Source organism: Rhamphochromis sp. 'chilingali', assembly GCF_963969265.1.
Source record: "Rhamphochromis sp. 'chilingali' genome assembly, chromosome: 8".
Classification (NCBI taxonomy): Eukaryota; Metazoa; Chordata; class Actinopteri; order Cichliformes; family Cichlidae; genus Rhamphochromis; species Rhamphochromis sp. 'chilingali'.
This window is the reverse complement of record NC_137935.1, coordinates 809,953-827,196: the sequence shown is the minus strand read 5'-3', so window position 1 is coordinate 827,196 and position 17,244 is coordinate 809,953. Positions and strand designations below refer to the sequence as shown.

At 47.8% G+C, this 17,244-nt stretch overlaps 1 protein-coding gene across 1 annotated transcript; it reads left to right on the top strand.

Moving 5' to 3' along the window:
- Window positions 1-16,266: 16,266 nt before the first annotated feature.
- Window positions 16,267-17,244, top strand: LOC308401015 (olfactory receptor 11A1-like; the record flags this gene model as incomplete). The annotated part of the gene is made up of 1 exon (XM_080889081.1): window positions 16,267-17,244. One exon carries the CDS (start codon window positions 16,267-16,269, stop codon window positions 17,242-17,244), a length of 978 nt encoding a protein of 325 aa, XP_080745207.1.

Here is a 17,244-nt window from a genome sequence, read left to right as displayed (position 1 = left end):
ACACTTGCACTTTTCTGAATCCTCCATTCTCTTCCAGTTTACTGCTGCTCTCTGCTATCTACACAGTACAGTACTACACAGCTCAGTTACCTGCTCCGTTTTTTATTGTTATTTTGCCTGTCCCATTTGGTTCTTTAGCCATCAAAATTGTTGTCTGAAGGCCAAGAAAGACACCCAACAGATTTACTTTATCAAGTGGATCATCACAGCCTTGCCATATTCCACAGCATGTCTTTTATCTTGTCTTCCTTCTCTCACCCCAACCGGTCGCAGCAGATGGCCCCGCCCCTCCCTGAGCCTGGTTCTGCTGGAGGTTTCTTCCTGTTAAAAGGGAGTTTTTCCTTCCCACTGTCGCCAAAGTGCTTGCTCATAGGGGGTCATATGATTGTTGGGTTTTTCTCTGTATCTATGAAGCGCCTTGAGGCGACTTATGTTGTGATTTGGCGCTATATAAATAAAATTGAATTGAATTGAATTGAATATTGGTCTATTTGATCGACCGTTGTTGTCACGATTCTTTTCTTTTCTTTTATCCATCCATCTTCTTCCGCTTTATCCGGGGCCGGGTCGCGGGGGCAGCAGCCTAAGCAGAGAAGCCCAGACCTCCCTCTCTCCAGCCACCTCCTCCAGCTTACCTGGGGGAACACCAAGGCGTTCCCAGGCCAGCGTGTCCTGGGTCTGCCCCGGGGCCTCCTCCTGGTGGGACATGTCTCGAACACCTCACCCAGGAGGCGCCCAGGAGGCAGCCTTGTCAGATGTGAGTCGCTGAAGCACACCCCGTGGTTCCCCCTTTTTGAAAACAACGGTGGGACTGAGGCAATTTTACCTCAGGATGGCCAGTCACCGCAATGTGGAGAGAGCATCCCAGTGAAACGCCAGGACCATTCCTGAATTGTGGCCACCACCCTTACATCTTATATACAGAGACACAGACAAAGAACATTCCACAAACTCTTACACATTGGCCCCTCTCACGGGGGGGCTATACCTTCTCGCTCACAGAGAGAATTATGACCTTGTTTCCTGCTTGGCCGTCACCTAAGGATTTACATCTCTGATAAGCAGAAGGAGTACCACTATCTGTTTAACGTCTCCCATTACAACGGCCTCAATGTGTTAACATTCCACATGCATGTAAACAGGTGACAGGAGTGCTCTTACTATAGTATAGTGAGAAAGTGATATTACTATAACTAATGTGATATGATTGAATATGTGATTAATACATGAGAAAAGAAATCTGCCACCACAGCACGCAACCCTTTTCTGGCTCAGAACCATGGCCTCAGATTTGGAGGTGCTGATCCTCATTCCCGCTGCTTCACACTCGGCTGCAAACCGTTCCAGTGCGACCTGTAGGCCATCACTCGATGAAGCCAACAGAACCACATCATCCGCAAAAAGCAGAGATGAAATTCTGAGGCCACCGAAGTGAAAGCCCTCCGCCACTTGGCTGCACCTAGAAATCCATCCATCCATCCATCCATCCATCCATCTTCATCCGCTTTATCCGAGGCCAGGTCGCGGGGACAGCAGCCTAAGCAAAGAGGCCCAGACCTCCCTCTCCCTAGCCACCTCCTCCAGCTTATCCAGGGGAACACCAAGGCGTTCCCAGGCCAGCCGAGAGATATAATCTCTCCAGCGTGTCCTGGGTCTGCCCCGGGGCCTCCTCCCGGTGGGACATGCCTGGAACACCTCACCCAGGAGGCGCCCAGGGGGCATCCTTGTCAGATGCCCGAACCACCTCAGCTGGCTCCTTTCGATGTGGCGCAGCAGGGGCTCTACTCTGAGCCCCTGGCGGACCTCATCCACACCAGGGGCTCTGCCACCAAGGAGTTGTTTAACTAAAGAGCTGGTCCAGTGTTCCGCGACCAGGACGAAAACCGCATTTTTCCTCCTGAATCCGAGGTTCGACTAGCAGACAAACTCTCCTTTCCAGCACCCTGGCATAGACTTTCCCAGGGAGGCTGAGGAGTGTGATCCCCCTGTAGCTGGAACACACCCTCCGGTCCCCCTTCTTAAAAATGGGGACAACCACCCCAGTCTGCCAGTCCAGGGGTACTGCCCCTGATCTCCATGCAACATTGCAGAGGCGTGTCAACCAGGACAGCCCTACAACATCCAGAGCCTTCAGGAACTCAGGGCGGACCTCATCCACACCAGGGGCTCTGCCACCAAGGAGTTGTTTAACTGCCTCAGTGACCTCGCCCCCAGAGATTGGCGGGTCATCCCCATCATCCCCAGACTCTGCTTCCTCCTCGGAAGACGTGTCAGTGGGATTAAGGAGATCCTCAAAGTATTCCTTCCATCGCCCGACAATTTTTCTCAGTCGAAGTCAGCAGCACTCCGCCAGCACTATACACAGTGCAGGTAGAGCACCGCTTTCCCCTCCTGAGATGCCTGACGGTTTGCCAAAATCTCTTCGAGGCAGTCCGAAAGTCTTGTCGGCTGCCTCCGGAGTCCCACAGGCTAACCAAGCCCGATAGGACTCCTTCTTCAGCCTGGTGGCTCCCCTCACCTCTGGTGTCCACCATTTGGTTTGGGGATTACCACCACGACAGGCACCAACCACCTTGCGGCCGCAGCTCAATGCAGCAGCTTCGGCAATGGAGATGTTGAACATGGTCCATTCGGACTCAATGTCCCCAGTCTCCCTCGGAATGCTGTTGAAGCTCTGCTGGAGGTGTGCGTTGAACATCTCGCGGACCGGGGCCTCTGCTAAGCGTTCCCAGCACACCCTCACTACGCGTTTAGGTGCACCGGGTCTGTCTGGCATTCTTCCCCGCCACCTGATCCAACTCACCACCAGGTGGTGATCAGTTGACAGCTCAGCCCCTCTCTTTACCCGAGTGTCCAGAACATATGGTAGCAGGTCTAGTGATACGATTACAAAATCGATCATCGACCTGTGGCCTAGAGCGTCCTGGTGCCACATGAACTTATGGAAACTGTTATGTTATGTTCAAACAAGGTGTTCGTTATGGCCAAACTGTGATTTGCACAGAGGTCCAATAACAAAACACTGCTCGGGTTTAGATCAGGGAGGCCGTTCCTCCCAGTCACGCCCCTCCAGGTCTCGCTGTCGTTACCCACGTGAGCATTGAAGTCTCCCAGTAGGACAACAGAGTCTCAAGGTGGAGGACCTTCCAGCACCCCACCCAGGGACTCTAAGAAGGGTGGGTACTCTGAACTTCCACTCGGACCCGTTCCCCGACCCTAAGGCACAGGGAACAAACCCTCTCATCCACCGGGATGAACCCCAACGTACCAGCAGCAAGCCGAGGGGATATTAGAATACCCACCCCAGCCCGCCTCCTGTCACCAGGGGCAACTCCAGACTGAGACAGAGTCCAGCCCCTCTCCAGGAGACTGGTTCCAGGGCCCAAGCCATGCGTAGAGGTGAGCCCGACTATATCTAGCCGGTACCTCTCAACCTCACGCACTAACTCAGGCTCCTTCCCCACCAGATGGGTGACATTCCATGTCCCAATTGCCAGTCTTGGTAGCTGGGGGTTAGTCCGCCAGGGCCTCCGCTCCTGACCGCTGCCCGGCACACAATGCACCCGACCCCTAGGATGGGAGGGCGGCAGCCCTGGTTCAGAGTCAGAGTTGCTCTCAGAGGTAGTGAACTGGTGAGATAATGCGTCTGGTTTCACATTGCCGGATCCGGGCCTGTAGGTGATAGAGAAACGGAAGCAGGACAAAAACAGTGCCCATTCTTGTGGTTGGTCCACACGACGAATGGTTGAGCAGAGCCCTCCAGCCAGTGTCTCCACTCCTCCAAAGCTAGCTTGATAGGTAGCAACTCCCAATCCCCAGCGTCGTAGTTTCTTTCTGCGGGTGAGAGCCAATGAGAAAAAAAAGCACACGGGTGAAGCTTACCCTCCTTCTGTTGTGACAGCACAGCCCCCACCCCAGAGTCAGAAGCATCCACTTCGACCACAAACTGGAGAGAAAGATCTGGCTGGGTGAGGATGGGTGCAGAGGCGAACTGTTCCTTAAGATCCATGAACGCTGATTGTGCAGCGTCAGCCCACAGGCACGGAACTTTAGGGTAATTAAGGTGGGTTAATGGTAAAGCAATCTTACTGTGGTCTTGAATGAAGCGGCGGTAGAAATTTGCAAACCCCAGGAAACGCTGCAACTGGCACCAGTTGGAGGGTTCAGGCCACTCTACCACTGCTTTCACTTTGGCTGGGTCTGGCTGAAGGTTGCCCTGTTCAATGGTATAACCGAGAAAAGAGACAGTCTGGACATGGAATTCACATTTTTCACCCTTAACAAACAGTCTGTTCTCCAGGAGGCGCTGTAGGACAGGTAAACAAACATAAACCGGTTGATAAAATCTCGTAGCACGTCGTTGACCAAAGCCTGGAAGACAGCCGGCACATTACTCAGGCCGATAGGCATCACCAGGTACTCAAAATGGCCCAGGTGGGTTTTGAATGCCGTCTTCCACTCATCGCCTTCACGGATTCTTACCTGGTGGTAGGCATTCCGCAGGTCCAGTTTGCTGAAGATTGTGGCCCCCTGGAGGAGCTCAAAGGCAGAGGTGAATAAGGGTAGTGGGTATTTGTTTTCTATTGTAATGTCGTTTAGCCCATGGAAATCTATACACGGTCTCAGTGATTTGTCTTTCTTTTCCACAAAGAAGAAACCAGCAGCAACCGGGGATGAAGAGGGTCTGATAATCCCTCCTGCGAGTGAATCGTTAATGTATGTTTCCATGGCTTCTCGCTCGGGCTGGGAGAGGCTGTAGAGGCGGCTGGTAGGTAGCTTAGCTCCAGGGAGCAGGTCTATTGCACAACCATAGGGTCGATGTGGTGGGAGAGATGCAGCCCTCTCTTTGCGAAAAACCTCTGATAAATCATGATAGACTGGTGGAACAGAAGTTAAATCGGGTGGCTCAGAAGAGGAGGGCAGAGAGTCACCTGATATAGATGGTGTGGTGGATTTCAGACAAGATGTGACACTCCTCCCCCCATTCTGACACACCCCATCTCTTCCAATTGATCAAGGGGTTGTGTTGCATTAACCAGGAGTGCCCAAACATGGGGTGTCTGAGGTGCGTTAAACACAAAAAAGGTAATGTTCTCCAAATGATTACCTGAGAGAGTAAGTGTCACAGTTTGTGGAGACAGACCGTGCAGAGGTGTGTGTGTGGTGGACCCAGGTGCGAACACAAGTGAGGAGACGGGAGAGAACTTAAACAAAAAGCGAGCCTTTTATTGTGGCTGATGAACACGAATAAAACAAACGAGAACGAGAGCAGCACAAGAGCAATAACTAAACAGAAACCTAAACTAGGAACAAACTATGAAAGCTAACTATGACAGTGACCGTGACTATGGTGAGGAAAACAGATGACCTGACAATGACACAATGAAAACAGAGGACTTAACTACACAGGAGGTGATTAGGGGAAGAGGAAACACACGAGGGCAAACAGCTGACATACATGAACCTAATGACAGGACAGGGGAGAGTACAACTAAGCACATGATCACAGAACACAGAACACAGAACACAAAACACAAGACGTTTTACAAAATAAAACAGGAAACAAGGAAACTAGACATGACACAAGGGGAACCTGATAAACCATGAACTAGACTGCAAACTAAGCCTGACCAAATAACTAGATAACTGAAAAGAAACTGGAATACAGATGAAATAACAAAATAACATGAAACTAAAAAAAAACTGGGTCGCATGACCCAGGACCATGACAGTAAGAGTTACAGGTTCAGTGATGTGTGTTATGTCTGGGAGCAGCTGACTGGACAAAGCTGAGACGCGGAGTGCATGGAGCAATGCTGGGCCGCTAAATTGGTGTTCATAAAACTCTGTTTGGCACCAGAATCAACCAGGGCAGACAGGGTGTAAGTATTTGTGCTGGATGTGATTTTTTGCAGACAACATCAGACGTGGAGGAGAATCTTTCCCTGAAGTTACGTCCACCAGTACTCCTACCCTTACTGGTGGGCGTGCCCTTTTGCTTGTGCTGGGCAGGTGGCAACGATAGGTGTGTCCGAATTCAGAGGAAGGATGCTTAAAATGCCATATTTGGATGCAATGACGTCACAGCGACGCAACGAAGGCTGTCTGAATTCAAAGAGTACTCAAAATGTGGCGACAAATGCGTCCTACTTTGCCCCGAATTTTAAGGATGGGTCCGATGTATCCTTCGTGTCCTACTATATCCCAGGATTCACTGCGGGTCTTGGAGGAGATTTGTTTCTGATAACGGTGGTGGTCGAAGTGGGAGAGGAAAACACTTTCAAATGTAAGTATATGAAAATCTGGTTGTACAAAAATTAAATTGTTATAGCGGTTGTGTTGTTAAGCTTCGAGCATCTGCATAGACACGTTTTTTTATTTTATTTAAATAACCGTAAACCAGCTTGTATGGTGTGACCCGCGGTTTTCCATGTATTGCCGCTTACATACAGCTAATTTAGATTTTTTCAAATTGGTGATATGTTGTGGGGAACAAAGACCAAACAGCTTAATTTATTAAAACGAGGAAACAATCACCTCTTCACTGGGGTGAAGAATTGGGCCGCTACGGCGTGAATGTACAAGAATAAATAATAAATCAATTTACACATCATATTCATATGACTGCGGTTCTATTAACCTTCATGCTGTACAGCAGCGGTCCCCAACCTTTTTTTTCACCTTCATGTGATGGGTGACTGGGGTCTTTGGTAATTTTCCCAGCCCTTTTCAGACACTGCTTCCTGTAGATGTCTTTTATGGCAGGAAGTGGTGCTCCGGCGATGCGCTGGGCAGTTTTCACAACCCTCTGCAACGCCTTCCGGTCAGAGGCGGAGCAGTTCCCGTACCAGACTGTTATACAGTTGGTCAGGATGCTCTCAATGGTGCAACGATAGAAGTTCACCAGGATGTCTGAGGACAGGTGGTTCTTCCTCAGAGTCCTCAAGAAGAAGAGGCGCTGGTGAGCCTTCTTGACCAGCTTGGAGCAGTTGGTCGTCCAGATGAGATCCTCGGAGATGTGGACTCCCAGGAACTTGAAGCTGCTCACACGCTCCACAGCCGTCCCCTTAATGTGGATGGGTGGATGTGGGTCAGCATTCCTCCTGTAGTCCACGATGAGCTCCTTGGTCTTCTCGGTGTTAAGCAGCAGGTTGTTTCTGTCGCACCACTCAGCCAGACGATCCACCTCCTCCCTGTAGGCGGCCTCATCGTTGTCACTGATGAGGCCAATCACCGTGGTGTCATCTGCAAACTTAATGATGGTGTTGGAACCATCAGCAGGTCTGCAGTCGTGGGTGAAGAGGGAGTAGAGGAAAGGGCTCATCACACAGCCTTGTGGTACACCGGTGTTCATTGTGATGGTAGATGAGCAGCGGTTATCCAGCCGGACATGTTGGGGGCGGTTGGTCAGGAAGTCCAGTAACCATTTGCAGATGAGGGAACTGATGCCCAGGTGTGTCAGTGTCCTGATGAGTTGTGAGGGGTGGATTGTATTGAATGCTGAACTGAAGTCTATAAACAGCATTCTGGTGTAGGTGTTGTTGTTGTCCAGGTGTGAGAGGACAGAGTGCAGTGCGATGGAGACTGCATCCTCTGTGCTCCTGTTCTGACGGTATGCGAATTGGTGGGGGTCCAGAGTGGGGGGGAGAAAGGATTTGAAGTGTGCTAGGACCAGCTGCTCTAAGCACTTTGTGATGATGGGGGTGAGTGCTACTGGGCGGTAGTCATTGAGGCTTGATGAGTTGGAGTTTTTGGGTATCGGGACGATGGAGGTCTTACAAATATGTAAGACTGCTTTCTTCCATTTGTGCAACATCTCTAAAGTTAGAAATATCCTGTCTCAGAGTGACGCTGAAAAACTAGTTCATGCATTTATTACTTCCAGGCTGGACGACTGTAATTCATTATTATCAGGATGTCCAAAAAACTCACTGAAAAGCCTTCAGCTAATCCAAAATGCTGCAGCAAGAGTCCTGACAGGGACTAGAAAGAGAGAGCAGATTTCTCCTGTTTTGGCTTCCTGTTAAATCCAGAATTCAAAATCCTGCTCCTCACATACAAGGTCTTAAATAATCAGGCCCCATCTTATCTTAATGACCTTGTAGTACCATATCACCCTATTAGAGCACTTCGCTCTCGCTCTGCAGGCCTACTTGTTGTTCCTAGAGTATTTAAAAGTAGAATGGGAGGCAGAGCCTTCAGTTTTCAGGCCCCTCTTCTGTGGAACCAGCTTCCAGTTTGGATTCAGGAGACAGACACTATCTCTACTTTCAAGATTAGGCTTCAAACTTTCCTTTTTGCTAAAGCATATAGTTAGGGCTGGACCAGGTGACCCTGAATCCTCCCTTAGTTATGCTGCAATAGACGTAGGCTGCCGGGGATTCCCATGATGCATTGAGTTTTTCCTTTCCAGTCACCTTTCTCACTCACTATGTGTTAACAGACCTCTCTGCATTGAATCATATCTGTTATTAACCTCTGTCTCTCTTCCACAGCATGTCTTTATCCTGTCTTCCTTCTCTCACCCCAACCAATCACAGCAGATGGCCCCGCCCCTCCCTGAGCCTGGTTCTGCTGGAGGTTTCTTCCTGTTAAAAGGGAGTTTTTCCTTCCCACTGTCGCCAAAGTGCTGCTCATAGGGGGTCATATGATTGTTGGGTTTTTCTCTGTATCTATGAAGCGCCTTGAGGCGACTTTTGTTGTGATTTGGTGATTTGACTCAGTGACTCAAATGACTCAAATGACTCAAATGACTCAAATGACTCAACCTCCACAGTTGAATTGAGTTGCCTTACTTGGTTTCAGGTGGAGGGGACAGGTGGGGCGGAAGGCCTGGAAGCGGTCGAGACGTGGGGAGGCAGGCAACGTCGTATCAGCAGCGAGCGGCCCAGGTCCAGGAAGGCGGGAATGAGGGAGACAAGACCTCCACTCCAGGTGCTACCTCTGAGAACAAGAAGAACAGGTAAGTCATCACACAGATTCTGGACAGAGCAATGATGCTCCACTTGACTAACATGGGGATAGCAGATACTCAGGCGATGAACGGTTGAGTGCGCAGGTCTGATATACTGCCGGAATAATTACTCACAGGTGGTCAGCCAGGGAGGAGCAACCGAACTCCGCCTAAAGGAGGAGGAGCCGCTGTTGGAGACCTGCAGGTACCCACCCAGACCATGACACATAGTGGCATGTAACAGACATGTAACTTGTTGATGTGCTGGAGGTCCAGCAGTCAGTTGTTAAGCACACAGCAGGTGCTGTCTTGATTTTTTCCTGAACATCAGCTCTTATCTTCTGAAACAAATCGGGCAGGTGATGTGACCGCTGTTGATAATGCTGCTGTTGAAGATTGTTGCTCCTGCTGCTGGCCGCTAGGTTGTCCAATGCTAGTAGCTGGGTTTTGACTGTGCTGTTGTTGTAGCATAACTGTGGGGTGCTTGCTACTGAGATGTCTTCTCATATTTGATGTACTTCCCCCTCGAAAAGACAAAACTGTCTCGCAAATGTTGCATTGTGCGTGTGTTGCACTTTTCATTTGAAAATGCAAATGAAGGACAAGAGGCTATAATTTGCTTGTGAGAGTTTTAAAAGGTCTTTTTAAACATTTATTCTCAAGTACTTGAGTAATTTGGCTCCACATTGGAGATTATACCTGTCTGACAGATCTAGGGACAGCAAAGTTTAAAATTATCACCTTAATTTTGTAAGCTGACAGTTTCCCAAAATGATTTAGTATATTAGTTAAAGCTCAAAATGATTTAATTGGCTCCTCCAAGAAGACCAAAACATCATCAGCAAACAATGCCATCTTCTGTTCAGTTCCTGCCATCTCAATACCTTTCATCCTTTTTTTCACCCACGGCTGACACTAATTACAAAGACGAGATTGGGAGGAACCAAACAGCTGACCTTCAAAGTAAAACAGGAAACAGACTGGGGACAGAACTAAACCTAAGAACTAGACACAGGGGCACTAGAACAAAACCTCAAACTAGAATACAAAAACAGAACTCAGAACACTATAAGTCATATACAAAGGAGAAATCATAGAATAACAACAATAATAATACACAAAACACTGGGTCACCAACCCAGGACTGTGACAATATGCAATATTGGTCTTATATTAGCCATTGTTTGTCAGATAAATCCCATCTGGTCTAAATGAATAAGGCTGGGTAGAACTTTTTCCAGTCTACATGGAGCTTAAAAATACAAACCAAAAATCTTACTGCGAAAGTTTTCCCTTCTTTTCTATTTTATATATTTTCATATATATCAAAAAGGTTCAAAAGGCAAAACTCTATGTTGTTTGAGTTAATAGAAAAGCTGACATTGGAGCATGCTAAATTGTATTTGACATCTTTGTCCAAAGCACCAATGAGTTATTCCATCATGAAGAACCTGCTGCTGTTGAAAGCCTATTTTTATAGTTTAGATTTATATATCAAATCATCTTTGTTGGGGTTCTGCAACACATTCTCATCCCAAAGTGTAACATACCGACACTATCGTTGGTATGTTACACTTTCAGCCACCCAACCCGTCTTTATGTTACGCTTTTGAAAACATGAGAACCGTTTGAAATCAATCCACACATGTACATTTATTTTACTGTGTCATCATGAATCGCTTTGGAAAACACTTTGGAAATGGTTGGGATTAGGTTTAATGTTAGGGTCAGGGCTGGAATACAGAGCAGGAACATGTATTACAGCCAGGAGCATCATTCTATTGGATTCCATCCACAATCCGACTCGTACAAAGTACAAGATGGCGCCGAGTATGGCAGCCTCGTCGCGAGCTCCCCCAAGCAACGGCTTTCTTCTGTGTTTAATTTTACTTTTCCTTTATTTTTTCACGAGCAGCACTTGTCTCCTTGTGTACGACCGACAAACCTTACTGGACATAAAAGACGGTCTTTCTTATAACTTTCCGGAGTTCAAGTTTTGCAACACGGACGCTCCGTTTGCAGACCCCCCATTCATCTCACCTGAGACGCCTTTGTTCTCTGGCCCTGGAGGCCGCAAACGCCGACGCAGAGGGAGAAGATCTGGCGTTCTGGTTCGACTGAGACGGCGCACTAACAGACCACCGTTACCCAGTTTATTACTGGCTAATATGCAGTCTCTGGAGAACAAGCTGTGCGAGCTTCGGGCACGGATCTCATTCCAGCGAGAGATGCGGGACTGCTGCGTGATCTGCCTCACAGAAACCTGGCTATCGGACAAAGTACCGGACTCCGCAATACAACTGCCGGGGTTCTCTGTGCACCGCGCGGACAGGTCACAGGATCTTACTGGGAAAAGCAGAGGCGGTGGTGTGTGTTTCATGATCAACAACAGCTGGTGTGATTATGCGAACGTGCACCCGGTCAAATCCTTCTGCTCACCGGACCTGGAGTACCTGATGATTAAGTGCCGGCCATTCTGGCTACCGAGGGAATTTACAGCAGTGATTATTACGGCTGTTTACATTCCCCCACAAGCCGACACTGACCGAGCACTCAGGGAACTGTACAGCGCGATCAGCAGCGAGGAAACCGCACACCCAGAGGCAGCGTTTATCACAGCCGGAGACTTTAATAAGGGAAACCTGAAGAAAGTCTCACCAAAACTCCATCAACACATCCTTTTCAACACACGTGGAAACCGGCAACTCGACCACTGTTACACCTCTTTCCGGGATGCGTACAAAGCCCTCCCCCGCGCCCCATTCGGCCAATCAGATCACTGCTCCATCCTGCTCCTGCCCGCCTACAGGCAGAAGCTGAAACAGGAAGCTCCAACCCGGAGGGCGGTGCACTGTTGGACGGACCAATCGGAGTCTGCACTGCGGGACTGTTTTGATCACGCGGACTGGGAAATGTTTCACGTGGCCGCCAGAGACATTGATGAATACACAGACTCAGTCTGTGGATTTATCAGGAAATGTGTGGAAGATGTCGTCCCATCCAGAACAGTTAAATCCTTCCCAAATCAAAAACCCTGGATTAACGGAGATGTTCGCGCGGCACGGAGCACCGCCTTTGCCTCCGCGAACACATCGGACTACAAGCACGCACATTACCAACTCCAGAAGACGATCAAAGCAGCCAAACGTGAGTACAGGGACAGGGTGGAGCAACAGTTTGACAACCCTCGGAGTATGTGGCAGGGACTAAACACGATCACAGACTTTAGAGGGAAAACCAGCACACCGCAGACCACGGCCTCTCTATGTGAGGATCTAAACGTATTCTACGCTAGATTCGACACAGCGAACACCATGAGACCGGACAGTGTGCGCACCGCGGATGACGTCAGTGCGCACACTGTGTCTGAGGAGGATGTGCGGAGGTGCTTCAGGAAGGTGAACACACGCAAAGCTACTGGTCCGGACGGGATTCCCGGCCGCGTCCTCAAGTCATGCGCGGCTCAGCTGGCTGGAGTGTTCACGCACATCTTCAACCTTTCCCTCTCTCTGTCTGTAGTCCCAGCCTGCTTCAAAATGGCCACCATCGTCCCTGTACCCAAATCCTCCACCATCTCCTCATTGAACGACTGGCGACCTGTAGCCCTGACCCCCATCGTAAGCAAATGCTTCGAGAAGCTGGTCAGGGACTTCATCTGCTCTGCACTACCCGACTCACTGGACCCTCTACAGTTTGCATACCGCCACAACAGGTCCACTGATGATGCCATAGCCCTGACACTACACACTGCCCTGTCACACCTGGAGAAGAGAGACACGTATGTGAGGATGCTGTTTGTAGATTACAGCTCAGCATTCAATACCATCGTTCCCTCGAAGCTGGACAGGAAACTGCAGGATCTAGGACTGAGCAGCTCCCTCTGCAGCTGGATCCTTAGCTTCCTGTCTGACAGACGCCAAGTGGTCAGACTGGGCAGCATCACCTCATCCCCCATCACACTGAACACTGGTGCTCCACAGGGGTGTGTACTGAGCCCTCTCCTGTACTCACTCTACATCTACGACTGCACGGCCACTAACAACTCCAACATCATTGTGAAGTTTGCGGACGACACTACAGTGGTGGGTCTTATCACCAACAGTGATGAAACAGCTTACAGGGAGGAGGTCAGCGCCCTGACCCACTGGTGTCAAGACAACCATCTCACCCTCAACGTCGCAAAGACAAAGGAGTTGATAGTGGACTTCCGGAGGTGCAGAGAAGTACACACCCCCATCACCATCAGCGGCGCTGCTGTGGAGAGAGTGAGCAGCTTCCGGTTCCTTGGTGTACATCTGGCTGAGGATCTTACGTGGTCAGTACACACAAACAAAACAGTGAAGAAGGCGCAGCAGCGCCTCTTCTTTCTCAGGAGACTGAAAAGATTTGGCATGAGCCCCCGCATCCTCAGGACCTTCTATCACTGTGCCATTGAGAGCATCCTCACTGGATGCATCACCACCTGGTATGGCAACAGCACCGCCTACAACTGCAAAGCTCTCCAGCGAGTAGTGCGGTGCTCTGAACGGATAATTGGAGGTGAGCTTCCCTCCCTCCAAGACATCTACAGGAAGCGGTGCCTGAGGAAAGCGGGGAGGATCATCAAGGACTCCAGTCACCCCAGCCATAAACTGTTCAGACTGCTTCCATCAGGAAGGAGGTTCTGCAGCATCCGGTCCCGTACCAGCAGACTGAGAGACAGCTTCTTCCACCAGGCCATCAGACTGCTGAACACGTCATAGACATCTCAGCTTCACTACTGGAACTTTAACATTATGCACTCCATACTGTACAGTAATGCCACTGTTTTGCACATATTCAACTCTGTATATTTTATATATTTTATTATTATTATTATTTATTTATTTATTTTTTACTATTTAATTTGTAAAAATGTGTATACACACACACACACACACACACACACACACACACACACACACACACACGTAGGAAAATATTTAGTATACACATCCAGAAATGCATACACTATTATATATTGTACATATATTTATTAGTTTCAGGTTGGCCATTCTTGTATTTTGCTCGTTTGTGTTGTTGTGTTTGCACATCTCTGTTGCTTGTGGGGCTCGCACACAAGAATTTCACTCGCATGTGCTGTGCCAGTGTGCCTGCACATGTGATGTGACAATAAAAGTGATTTGATTTGATTTGATTTAATTAGCATAGGGACGCTGAAGGTCACTATTCACGTTCTTATGGGGCCGAGGCATCCCATAAGAATGTGACAAATCTTTGGTATGTTATGCGTTTAGTATGTTGCTTTGTTTTTGGTTTTTTTTTGTCTTTTTTGCTTGTTTTCTATTCCTCTCTCAACAGGTGATCCAGGAGATTTTTATTTCTTTTCTCCCCCCCTTTCTCACTGTCCCTCTCCCCTTCTGTTTTTCCTTTCCTTCCTCTTTCTTTCTCCCTTTCCTATCCCTCACTCATGTCTGTCCCGTCTGTAACATCTGAAAATAAAATATAATAAATAATAAAAACAAAGATCGACCAAATGGACCAATACGGCAATGCCACGATGATCCATTTGGCAAAGTAAATCCATTGGGTATCCTTGTTGGTCTTCAGACAACAATTCTGATGGCTAAAGAACCAAATGGGACAGGCAAAAAAAAGGGGAAAAAAAAGGAAAAAAGAGAAAAAAAAAGAGAAAAAAAGAAAGAAAAAAAGAAGAAGAAAAAAAAAGGAAAAGAGAATGGTCTCGGTCAATCTGACCACTTTTCTGTGCTCCTCATCCCTGCCCACAACCCCCTCAGGAAACAGAGTGCTCCAAGCACCCAGGTCATTAAAACATGGCCAGGTTATGCTCTCCTCCAGCTACAGGACTGTTTTGATCTGACAAATTGGTCCGTCTTTGATCAGCGGAACCTGGAGACGTGATGCTTTAGCTCCGCTGATTAAGATGACCCTATTAACTGCCATTCAATCTCAAATAAGGCATTTGTTCTCAATGACCTTTTTATTCGGAATAACTTGTATTTTATGTTCCTAACCGAACCTTGGCAGCAGAATATGGAACGTGTTCATTTTAGTGAACTGTGCCCAGCAGACTGTAATTGTCTAACCACACTGCACCTTTCAGTACGTGGAGGTGGGCTGGAAGTTATTGCTAGAAACTCCTTTTTCTGTTGTCTGGTGAAAACCCCCTTCCTTTAACTCTTTTGAAATTCAGATGATGGAGCTCAATAGGACTTATCCCTTCTATGTGATCTTAATCTATAGGCCACCGGGACTAGCCAGGAGTTTCTTAGTGGAGTTTGTGGACTTTCTATCCTCAACCATCAAGCTGGAAAGAATCCTTCTGCTGGGGGATTTTAATTTCCATGTTGCTGACAGTTCATGTCACGCTGCTTCTCATTTTCTTACTCTCTTAGACTAGACTTTGCCCAACACACAGCAGAGGCCATAATTTATCTGAAACCGATGATATAGATATATGTGGCCTCCTTCAACTCGCAATGTCAAAAAATTCTAGATAAAGTGGCTCCTCTTAAATCAGAAAAGGCAGTAGTGCTTAATCCCTGCCCTGGTTCACAGAAGCTATCCGCAGCTTTAGGCAAATGTGCTGCAAAGCTGATCGCCTGTGGAAAACCACAAAACTTGAGGTTCAGAAGCTCTACTTTCTGGGCACCCACATCTCAGCTGATCTCACCTGGACCCACAACAGCATCGCCCTGGAAAAGAAGACCCAGCGGCAGCTGTACCTCCTCTGTGTCCTGAGGACGAATACCCTGGACCAGAAGCTGCTGCTGGCCTTCTACTGCTCCTCAGTGGAGAGCGTGCTCTCCTCAGGGGCCACGACTGAGAGCAGGAAGGCTGCACAGAGGGTCATTAACACTGCCAAAAACATCATTGGCTGCCCTCTGACACCCCTGGAGGTCATCACCTGATCCTCCTGTCTCAGGAAAACTAGGTCCATGTTTGCTATTTATTGCTGATGTTTGTAGTATTTATCTATATTTTTTCACTCCTGCACAGTTGGCATGGGGCAACCAAGATAATGAAGTACTATTCAATTCTATTCTATTTTATTCTATTCTATTCTAACAAAAGACAAATATACATTTTTCTGAAGGCCCATTTGCGTTTTCGAAACCACTAGTTTAAAATCTCTCCGGTGTGTCCCCTGATGATGACGTCATACTGCTGCAGTGAAAAGGATAAAACAAGAAGTGATTCAGTGCAGTTGGGAGGGACTTACAATCAGGCCGCTGATGGGTGATTCTCATCCTTAAATGTAGCTCCGTTTGTGCACAGTTTAAGTGATGTATGGTAAAAACAAAAAGAGGATCATGATGAACTCTTCACAGGTTTCATATTTCACACTCACTGCCTACCTCGACAGCGGGGCTTTGAAATATTTATATTTCACAGTTGTTGCATTTTTATATATTGTTATTGTTACTGTCAATGTCCTGCTGATTGTGGTTATCTGTGTGAACAGAAGCTTACATGAACCTATGTACATGTTTCTGTGCAGCCTGTTTGTGAATGAGCTGTATGGTAGCACAGGGCTGTTTCCGCTCCTCCTGCTTCAGATCCTCTCTGATGTTCACACTGTTTCTGCTCCTCTCTGCTTCCTGCAGATCTTCTGTGTGTACTCTTATGCAAATTTGCAGCTCAGTAACTTAGCCGTCATGTCTTATGACAGATATCTTGCAATATGTTTTCCTCTTCAATATCACACACGTATGAGTCCATGCAAGGTATCCATGCTCATTGTTCTAACGTGGTTTTCCTCATTTCTTGGAATCACTCTTTTGATTTCTCTGAGTGCTCCTCTGCAGCTGTGTGGGAACATCATTAACAAAGTGTACTGTGACAACTATTCTGTTGTTAAACTGGCCTGTTCTGACACCACAGTCAATAACATCTATGGAATACTTGGTGCTATTTTCATAACCATATCCTCTGTCACTCTGATTCTCTACACCTACATGAGGATCCTGAAAGTCTGTTTTTCTGGATCCAAACAGACGCGACAGAAAGCCGTCAGCACCTGCACGCCTCACCTCGCTTCTCTGCTCAACTTTTCATGTGGTTCCTTCTTCGAAACTGCACAAAGTAGATCCAACATGAAACACGTCCCAAATATGGTGCGTATTTTTTTATCATTATATTGGCTCATATGCCCACCGCTCTGTAATCCTTTACTTTATGGACTGAGTCTGACCAAAATCCGGATCATATATAAAGGTCTAATCTTTGTAAAATGCAGGTGCTTGATGTTGAAACTTAGACAAGGCAGTGCATTAGTAAAGAGGAAATGA